The following is a 10,889-nucleotide window of genomic DNA, read 5'->3' as shown; positions in this document are numbered from 1 at the left end:
GGCCGCCATCCAGTGGCTTACATCAGCCGGAAACTGTTTCCACGGGAAGTTCGGTATTCCACAGTAGAGAAGGAGACCTTAGCGATCAAGTGGGCCCTGGACTCCTTCCGCTACTATCTACTGGGAAGAGACTTCACCTTGGAAACTGATCACAAAGCACTCCAGTGGCTTGAGCAGATGAAGGACACAAATGGGCGAATTACCCGCTGGTACCTGGCCTTACAGCCATTCCGATTCACTGTCCACCACGTATCAGGCAAGGAGAACCTTACTGCTGACTATCTCTCTCGCTGTTCCAGCGAGAGCTCTGAAGAGGGGAGGTGTGTGATGGCATGCCACACATGGTAAGCTCCACACCTCACCACCAGTTGATTCACCTTAGTTTAATTTACAGTCACTACTTTAAAATATTCTATTTATTGTTCAATATCGTTTCTTTATTAAATGTATTTATTTTTCCATCACACCTTCCAATGTTTATATGGCGTGCACACATATTAACCTTGCAAGGTCAAAGTTCTGTTTTATGTTATATTAATACATCTATCTTTGTTTGAGTTACCTGGGGGTTGGCTTCTCCTGTCTGGCAAAAGGTGTGGCAAAGGGCTGCGAGACCTGAAGTACCACTGACAGCCTAATTGGATTGCACCACATGCTTCATTGCCTGGGGGGTGTTTCATGTTTGTTTCATTGTTTTGTATTAGTTGGTTATATGGCAGCCATCTTGTTTTCCCCCGTGTGTGTCATTTGGTTTAGCTAAACCAGTATTTAAGTTTCCCCCGTGTGTCATTTCAGCAGGTCAGTTTGTTATATGTTTGTTTGAGGTTTTGTTAATTATTGTCTTGAGTTTAGTCTATTGAGTTGACCTCTTTTATTGGTCTGCCTGTTTAAGTTTTGGCTTTGTTAAATATATTTTTGGGTCAATAAAACTCCTTTTTTGAATTAAAACCACCTGTGTCCTTTATGCTTTACTGCTTGGTCCCTGACAGTTACAAATGATCTTCTTATGGCCTCTGACAGTGGACTCATCTCTGTGCTTGTCCTGCTAGACCTCAGTGCAGCATTCGATACTGTTGACCATAATATCCTATTAGAGCGATTAGAACATGCTGTAGGTATTACAGGTACTGTGCTGCAGTGGTTTCTATCATATCTATCTAACAGACTCCAGTTTGTTCATGGAAATGGAGAGTCCTCTTCACACACTGAGGTTAATTATGGAGTTCCACAGGGTTCAGTGCTAGGACCAATTCTGTTTACATTATACATGCTTCCCTTAGGCAGCATCATTAGAAGACATAGCATACATTTACACTGCTATGCTGATGACACCCAGCTCTATCTGTCCATGAAGCCAGATAACACACACCAATGAGTTAAACTGCAGGAATGTCTTAAAGACATAAAGACCTGGATGGCCGCTAACTTTCTGCTTCTTAATTCAGATAAAACTGAGGTTATTGTACTCGGCCCTGAAAATCTTAGAAATATGGTATCTAAGCAGATTCTTACTCTGGATGGCATTACCTTGGCCTCCAGTAACGCTGTGAGGAACTTTGGAGTCATTTTTGACCAGGACATGTCCTTCAATGCACATATTAAACAAATATGTAAGACTCCTTTCTTCCATTTGTGCAACATCTCTAAAGTTAGAAATATCCTGTCTCAGAGTGACGCTGAAAAACTAGTTCATGCATTTATTACTTCCAGGCTGGACGACTGTAATTCATTATTATCAGGAAGTCCTAAAAACTCCCTGAAAAGCCTTCAGCTAATCCAAAATGCTGCAGCAAGAGTCCTGACAGGGACTAGAAAGAGAGAGCAGATTTCTCCTGTTTTGGCTTCCCTTCATTGGCTTCCTGTTAAATCCAGAATTCAAAATCCTGCTCCTCACATACAAGGTCTTAAATAATCAGGCCCCATCTTATCTTAATGACCTTGTAGTACCATATCACCCTATTAGAGCTCTTTGCTCTCGCTCTGCAGGCCTACTTGTTGTTCTTAGAGTATTTAAACGTAGAATGGGAGGCAGAGCCTTCAGTTTTCAGGCCCCTCTTCTGTGGAACCAGCTTCCAGTTTGGATTCAGGAGACAGACACTATCTCTACTTTCAAGATTAGGCTTCAAACTTTCCTTTTTGCTAAAGCATATAGTTAGGGCTGGACCAGGTGATCCTGAATCCTCCCTTAGTTATGCTGCAATAGACGTAGGCTGCCGGGGGATTCCCATGATGCATTGAGTTTTTCCTTTCCAGTCACCTTTCTCACTCACTATGTATTAACAGACCTCTCTGCATTGAATCATATCTGTTATTAACCTCTGTCTCTCTTCCACAGCATGTCTTTATCCTGTCGTCCTTCTCTCACCCCAACCAGTCGCAGCAGATGGCCCCGCCCCTCCCTGAGCCTGGTTCTGCTGGAGGTTTCTTCCTGTTAAAAGGGAGTTTTTACTTCCCACTGTCGCCAAAGTGCTGCTCATAGGGGGTCATATGATTGTTGGGTTTTTCTCTGTATCTATGAAGCGCCTTGAGGCGACTTTTGTTGTGATTTGGCGCTATATAAATAAAATTGAATTGAATTGAATTGAACAAGTGAGGCTGAGGGAGATCACCTTTGAAACTCGGTCCCTCAGTATTGGTGCCCCTCAAGGATGTGTCCTCTCACCACTACTGTTCTCCCTCTACACTAACGACTGCACCTCCAAGAACTCGGCTGTTAAACTCCTAAAGTTTGCAGATGACACCACTGTCATTGGCCTCATTCAGGATGGTGATGAGTCTGCATACCGGCAGGAAGTTGAGCGGCTGGTACTCTGGTGCAGTCAGCACAATCTGGAGCTGAACACTCTTAAAACTGTAGAGATGACAGTGGACTTCAGGAGACATCCCTCAACTCTGCTCCCCCTCACCATATCAGACAGCCCTGTGTCGACTGTGAAGATCTTCAAGTTCCTGGGTACCACCATCTCCCAGGACCTGAAGTGGGAGACCAACATCAACTCCATCCTCACAAAGACCCAGCAGAGGATGTACTTCCTGAGACAACTGGGGAAGTACAGTCTTCCACAGGAGCTGCTGATCCAGTTCTACACTGCAGTCATTGAGTCTGTCCTGTGCTCCTCCATCACAGTCTGGTATGGTGCAGCCACTAAACAGGACGCGCAGACTGCAGTGGACTGTACGGGCAGCAGAAAGGATCATCGGCGCCCCCCTGCCCTCCATCCAGGACCTGTACCTCTCAAGAACCAGGAAACGGGCAGGGAAAATCATCACAGACCCCTCACACCCTGGACACAGACTTTTTGATCTGCTGCCCTCTGGCAGACGGTACAGAAGCCTGCAGACCAGGACCCCCTGACACAGGAACAGTTTCTTTCCCCTCGCCATCTCCCTTCTAAACAGTTGACCTGTCACACTGCTCCCACTGCCAGACTGCAGCTGCACCTTATGTACATTCTGTAGTATTCATTCCACCTCATTTCATTTCTGTATTTTATGTATATAAGTTTAGATTAGTTATTTATAGTTGGTTTACACAGCTTTGTGTATGTATGTATGTGTACGTATGTGTAATGTGTATATATAGACACGTGTGTGTGTGTGTGAGATTTACATTGCTGTGCTTGAGAGCCACTATCTACCGGTACCAAATTCCTTGTATGTGTCTGCACATATACTTGGCCAATAAACACGATTCTGATTCTGAAAGGAAATTTCCTGTTATGTTGTGGAGTATATGCGAGAATTCAATAAAAAACACACGAGTGAAAGATGATGCCCTACGTGTGTTTGGGTACTGGTTTTTATTTGGTGGTTTTGCCTTGGGCTTGTTTATGTGTCCCTCGTTTCCATGTTTGTGTGAGTTGGTGGGTGTATTGGTATCCTGCAACTGATCAACCTCACCAGGGGAGCTACTTAGCAGAGTTGCTGAGCTCCCATCAACACTGGATTGTCGTGTGGGACTTCAGTTTCCCAGCACAACTGTGGCTAGAAGTGTGAGTTTATTGCTGTGGTGGATGTACCAATGGCTGCCTCTGTATTTTCCAAAAGGATTGCGGAAATGAGGGGGCAGCGAGCACCGGGTACATGAACACTAGGAAGCAGAGATGAAGAGCACGGGAGTCGGGGACGCATGGGGATCAATTGTTGTGTACTATTTACCTCACTGTAATTAAACACACTGCATTCATCAGAGTCCTGTATTTGGGTCATACTTTCCCCGCAACCCCACGCTCTGCCACGGCAGACTGTGACAAAATGACAGATCTGATACTCTATATTGACATTTATTGCTGGTCTACAGTTTATTAGTGAGATACATACCAATGGAGACAAAATGTCACAAGTTCTGACTAAGGGACCATCGACGTTAGAACCTGAAAATGCTAAACCAAATTTGTCAATTGTGTTACACAATGGAAGTGACTGGGACACAATATTACATGTATGCAGGAAGTCAAAGAAATGGGGGCAAAGAGAAGTCTGCCCCACTTGTTGATTAGATGGGGATAGAACTGATGCAACAGGAGAATCTCATTCATTTCAGAGAAAACAAGTTAAAGAGTGTCAAACATTTCATGTATCTTAGGTACATTATTTCAAACTCTGAACTTACCTCATCCCCATGAACTGAAGGAATATTTGAGAAATGGAAGGAATTAAAACATTCAATTTTAGCTAACAGTGTATTAGCTGGAGCTTAAAGCTAGCTAATACACAACTACAGGAGATAACCAACCATTCCCAATTGATGACTTCTGTTATTTACAACATCTGAAATACAGTGGTCACATATGCTGACTGGAAAATAAAGCTATGGAATGCAGTGGAAAAACTGTTGAGCACTGATACGCAGCAGAAATGAAGGAATATGATGAATAGAGTCAAGTTTATGTAACTGCTGGATAATATATTCAATCATGAGCACAAGTACAAGTGAAATGTGTATAGAGTGAAAAGATCAAGATGATGATGCACATTTGTTGAAGGTACGATGATCTAAAGTCACATGAGAGAGTAGCAGCTGATCTTTGACCTGTGAGCTGCAGATTCAGACTCTTTTATAGTTTGTTTGAAGTGTTTAATGTTTAAATTGTTTAAGCTTGCAGACACACCCACATTCAGGCTGTACACTTTTGAAAATTATTAGCGAATTGCTATAAACAGTGTAGGTTATATATCAGAGTGTGGTAGCTGATCTTTGACCTGTGAGCCAGATCATAAGACTCTTTGATGGTGTGAAGTGTTTAATGTGATGCAGCCTGCAGACACAGAGGACTGGTGACGGAGAAGAAGCAGAGGAATTTCTCTGTTTCTACACAGACCTGGTCCAAACAGCTGAAAGTTGCAGATTGAAGAAGTTCATGGGAAAAAGCTGAGTAAGTGCAACTTTGATTCATTCCAGTCTCTGAGGTTTTTTAAGGAGATTGGAAAGAAAAGCGTCTGGACTTCTTTAGGTTGCTTGAAGACGTTTCACCTCTCATCCGAGAAGCTTCTTCAGTTCTAGGGTAAAATGGTGGAGAGTCCCAGATTTAAACCCCGTGGGAGTTTCCCCCCAAAGAGGGACAAAGGACCCCTGATGATCCTCTACCTAATCACATGAGCCAAGGTGTGAAAATGTGTGGGTCAAAATCAGCCAGGGTTTCGGGTGAGCTCATCATCTCTGAGGTTTCCTCTTTGTCACAGAGCAGCTGCTCTTTGTTTGTTAGCGTGTTTCTGCAGAGAACACACAAAGACTTGTTTTTTCTCTGACGTCTGGTGTTTGATAAAGACTCCAAAGCAACAACAAAGTCTCCAACATCCAGCTCAGAGCCTTTCAAACAGAGTGTGCAGGTTTGTTCTCCTCACATCATCACATCAGACTATCAGTCTGTGTGGGCGTCTTCATCAGACTGTGCTGAAGAAAATGTTCCTCACACATCTGCCACTGTTTGATCCTCTTTAACAGAGGAAGTGTGACTGTGCTGTGATGTTTAGTCACACTCAGTGTTCATGTGGACTCTGAACAGGCTCGCAGTAAAACCATCAAACTGGAGTCCTGATATGAGAACCTGCTTCAAATGCTGGACTCCAGTTTGACTCTGAAGTTTTTTTTTATGAAGGATCAGAGTTCATGTTTGTCTGTTAAATATTCTCCCAAATTCATGGAGAATATTTAACAGGACTCAGCGCCCCCTGCTGGTTCCCTCTGAGTGCTGCTGTCAGTCTCCAATAATCCTGTAGGATGGATTTATGCAGTCCTGTTTTTGCTTGGTTTTTCACTTCCAGCTTCAAGTGTTGTCTGCAGCAACATTTCTTCATCAGATCTATTTGATCTTCTAGTTTCAGATCTTTTCAAATGGAAGACATCAGCAGTAAATATTGAACACAAATAGAATGGGTGGCAATGTTATGTGGTGGAACACATAATGGTTTACATTAAAATAACTTCCTGTTCCCTTAAATAAGCCTCTCACTGAGTCCTGACGGTGTGCAGTGATAACAAATAAAAAGTGCAAATAACAACAGTAGGAAGTTGTCATTGATGTGTTGTGTTAGTCAAAAAGCTGCTGAAATCTGGAACCTCATTGGCTCAAATCCTTCTAAACGGATGTCCAGTAGCATGGCAGACATTGTAGAACTCCTTTGGGTGCTTATTTGGGCATTTTTTATGAAGTATGATTAAACTGAAAGTGTGTATCACTTCCTGACATGATGTCTGACCAGCTGGAAGCTTTTTTTCATCCCACTCTAACTCCTCCCCTGCTGATGATCCTGAAGAGATTGTTACATAAATAAAGCTGCTCTCTGCAGCCATGTTTGACCTGCTGCTTTGTAGGACTACAGTAATGGAGGATTTGGAGGCTGAACGCGGCTCTGTGACACTTTTTGTAGTGAACTGATGAAAGCTGTGTCTCAGATGGATGTTAGTCCAACACATCAGACACGACCTCTGCAGCTCTCAGTTGATGTGCACAGGAATGATTTGTGTTTCCTCTGCAGGTGAAGGTAGAAAGTGTGTGTGAGCTGATGTGAATTCAGCAGCATGGATCAGTGTGAGGACAGAGAGGAGGGAGCCCCTCCCTCTAAAACCACTCTGTGTGGGGAACATGAGAGCCAGACCAAAGCTCAGAGGTGAGATGACCATCTCTAACTGTCATCTCTAACTGTCCATGACTCTTCTCCATGTCACAGCTCAGCACTCACATCACTGCTCCATCTTAATTATCAGAAACCCACCTGGACCTCCACCCAGCTCTGTGTCCTTACAGAGTGATGCGTCTAAAGATGAGTTCATTGATTTTAAAGTCCAGCCACTGTCTGCTGCAGAGAGGTGAGCTGTTAGTAACATGAACTCTTTGATGTCAGTTTGGCGTCTGATTTAAATTAACTGTTTGATGTTGTTTCCTGGTCTGCAAATTCTTTTTTCTTCTTCTTTTCTTTGCTTATTCATCACACCTAAATGATTATGTCATTTATTCAGGTCCAAACCTACCAGGCACTGTGTGGAAAAGTAGCAATAACACCACTTCACAAATGACAGACCTTTTTCCATTCTGCCAGAAAAAAAACCCAAAATACTTTTTATCATCAGACCAGAAACATTCATAGACAAATAGAAACTTCTCTCTGACATGTATGGACTTAGAAAAAACTGATTAACAGAGAGGGAGTAGAAGAAACTACAAATTTCATGAACAATAAGAAATTCGTTGTTCTAATAGACAACAGTTAGTGAAGAAGGATGAGCATGAAGCTGAACTGTCTTGTATTATTAACAAGCATATCAGTGATGCAAAATGTAACTCACATCAGCACTAGTAAAATGAAAGGAAAAATGTGCAGCCAGAAACTAACCAGTTTAAAAAAAAAAAAGTATTTTCTGTAATAGAAAGTTATATTAGTTATATTAACTGTAAAGATCGGACTTTACAGCAGCTGAATTTATTCTGTATCCATGTTTTTAGTAAAATGTGGAATTGTTGAATTAAAACAAGTTCCAAATGAAACTCAGTTTACAAACAAATATAACATTTTTACAGGATTTAGAGGAGTTTAGATCACAGGGTGTATTGTACGATGGTGTCCTTCAATGTATCCTGTCTGCTTATGTGTTACATCGATGAACACTGATTTGTAAGTTAATAAATATCATTAAATTGGGAAGGATTGAATAAGTTTAAGCTTCATGCTGTAATGAGAAGTTGGTACAGTTCTCTCCTTCCTTTCTTCTCCATGGAGAACAAAACCAGAGCTTTAAGATGAGCGGTGTTGCTGAGGAAAATCTGAATCCTCTTCAGAGGAGAAAAGCACGTCTCAGGTTCAGCTGTTTCCTGCCATAGTGACGGGGATCTTAAAGACAGAGAGTCTCTGTCAGAGTGGTCTATAGCTTTGTTTCTGTGCGAGGTCAAAAAAAACAAAAAAAACCCGGAACAATTTAAGATTAAAATTCATGAAATTAACATTTTAAATTTACAATTTTAATATGAAGGACACTTTCTTGGTTTCAGCCCTGTTGTACTGCTAAGGAAACATTTTGAGGGACTTAATCAGAGTTTAATGGACACAGAAGTATCTGTTCAAACATTTGAACACAACCGCCGTTAGAGGAAAGCCTTACTACAGCTCTGTTTATTTTGTATGAATTCGTCGTCATCAGAGTGTAAAAAAACCCATCTTTTATTTATAATTTGGGACAACATCATCCAGCTTTGTGTTGGTGCTGATCCTGGTACTGAGTTAAATACCAGTTTTCAGTTATTAATAAGCAGTGTTGGGCAAGTAACTTTGAAAAAGTAATTAATTATAGTTACTAGTTACTTCTTTAAAAAGTATCTGAGTTAGTAACTGAGTTACAACATTCTAAAAGTAATTAATTACTTGAAAAGTAACTATTGCATCTGAAGATGAGTCCTCCAAAATCCCATCTGTTTTCACCTGCAGCTGGAAGGGAGAGGTAACTCACTGACATGTCTACAGTACAGATGATTCCTCAGAGTAACTCATACAGTATCTCTGAGAGCAGGAAAATGAATATTTGCAGTTCTGGCCCAGCTCTTGATCATTGAGGCAGTACGCTTAACCTACCCTGACAGAGCCTCAGTATCAGAGGAAGACCTTTATTCTTCTCTTCTCTGTTTAACAGGATCTTTGGGAGACGTGCTGAACCTGGACCTGAACCCAGCTGTGTGTCCTTAGACTCATCACTCGAGTCTAAAGATGCAGACCTTCATTTTAAAGTCAAACAGGCGTCTGCTGCAGAGAGGTGAGCTGTTAAACTCCTTCATGAACTCTTTCAGAGCTGATTTAACTGCTCGATGTTGTTGGATTTAAACTGCAGTGCAAACACGTCATTCCCTCAATCCCATGTCTCTTAAAAACAAGCCTTTGGCTTCTAAACAATATGAACTGGTGGTTGTTCCCATTCTTAATTTACAGTGTTTAATATGATGTCAGCCCTCCTTTTGCATTGTGCTGTTACGGAATAAATAAATATTCTTAGTGCTTATTTTGTCTTTATATTGTTTTAGGTAGGCCAGCAGATTAAAGATGCTACTTTTCAGTTAAAAAGTGTGTGAAAGGTCACAAGTGGTGAGCAAGACTGAAATACTGGGCAAAAATAGGAAACTGTGCAGAGAGAAAAACATAACTAAGTAACACACACACAAATCAAGTCAGGCCAGAAGAAGTTGTTTTGTTCACAAACTATGTGTGACGTTTCAGTACCAAAAACAGCAGACTATATTATATATATCCGGCCTGTAAGGCTTCAGATCTGCAGAGGGTTTAGCCTTGTGCACATCCCTTTCCAGAAAGTAATGATTGAATAAAATAATTATAAATAATTGACCACACTGAGTCGTGTTTTCTCTGTCAAGTAAAAGAATAAAAGATAAAAGAACAGAATTTAATACTTGGTGCTGTGAACCCGGATTCTTTTATGGCTGAGAGGACAAATTTGGCCCAAGGTGGAATCATGAAATAAGGCAAACAGAGGACCAGTCTAATAGAATTTAAAGGTAAGCACCACCTGTCAGGATGCAAGTCTTGGAGTCAGCTAGTTGCCATGGAAACACATTCCATCAAACTCTCCACGCTCTGTTCTTGAGTTAATCTGAAGGCCACTTGACATTCGGAGGTCTGTAGTGATTGGCTCTACAGAAAGTTGCACATCAGCATCCACAGACCACTTCACGGCTAAGCTGTTGTCTTTCACAATCACTTCAGAATCAGAATCAGAATACTTTATTGATCCCTGGGGGAAATAATTTTTTTGTTACAGTGCTCCATTATAAACCAACATAAACCAACATTAACAAGACAGACAATACACTAACTAAGAATAGTACAATATATACATATATATACATACATACATACATACATACATACATACATACATACATAAGTCACTCATAAATAAATAGCTGGAAAAGAAACATGTGTAGTTGTAGCAGTAACCAGTGTGTTAAGTGGATGCGTTGTACAGGGAGCCACAGGCAGGAAAGATTTCCTGTGTCGTTCAGTGGTGCTTTTCGGTAATCTCAGTCTTTCACTGAACGTGCTCCTGTGACTGACCAGCATGTCATGGAGTGGGTGGGAGGTGTTATCCAACATTGTCTTTATCTTGGACAGCATCTGCCTCTCCGACACCACCTTGAGGGAGTCCAGCTCCATCCCCACAACATTACTGGCCTTACCGATTCGTTTATTAAGTCTGTTGGCATCTGCGACCCTCAGCCTGCTCCCCCAGCATGCAACAGCATAGAGGATCGCACTGGCCACAACAGACTCGTAGAAAATCCTCAGCATTTTCTGGCAGATGTTGAAGGACCTCAGTCGCCTCAAAAAATAGAGACCACTCTGGCCCTTCCTGTAAAGTGCTGTGGTGTTTTTAGCCCAGTCCAGTTTAT

At 41.7% G+C, this 10,889-nt stretch overlaps 1 protein-coding gene across 3 annotated transcripts in view; it reads left to right on the top strand.

Annotated features, from left to right (window-relative positions):
- Positions 1 to 7,021: 7,021 nt before the first annotated feature.
- LOC146632951 (NLR family CARD domain-containing protein 3-like) overlaps positions 7,022 to 10,889 on the top strand; it is a 42,312-nt gene continuing 38,444 nt past the window's right edge. For 2 of the 3 annotated variants that reach the window (XM_085351908.1, XM_085351907.1), the window contains exons 1-2: positions 7,022 to 7,110; positions 7,208 to 7,309. In XM_085351908.1, the coding sequence (XP_085208034.1) occupies positions 7,022 to 7,110; positions 7,208 to 7,309 (191 nt within the window). Of the gene's footprint in view, positions 7,111 to 7,207; positions 7,310 to 9,121; positions 9,242 to 10,889 lie in introns of all 3 variants that reach the window. The other variant, XM_085351906.1, reaches the window with a different exon arrangement.

The sequence above is a fragment of the Diplotaxodon limnothrissa genome, linkage group LG4, assembly GCF_057381915.1.
Source record: "Diplotaxodon limnothrissa isolate DT_005_m linkage group LG4, D_limnothrissa_male_GT1.1, whole genome shotgun sequence".
Classification (NCBI taxonomy): domain Eukaryota; kingdom Metazoa; phylum Chordata; class Actinopteri; order Cichliformes; family Cichlidae; genus Diplotaxodon; species Diplotaxodon limnothrissa.
Note: the sequence above shows the minus strand (reverse complement) of the source record. Positions and strands in the feature narration are given on the sequence as shown.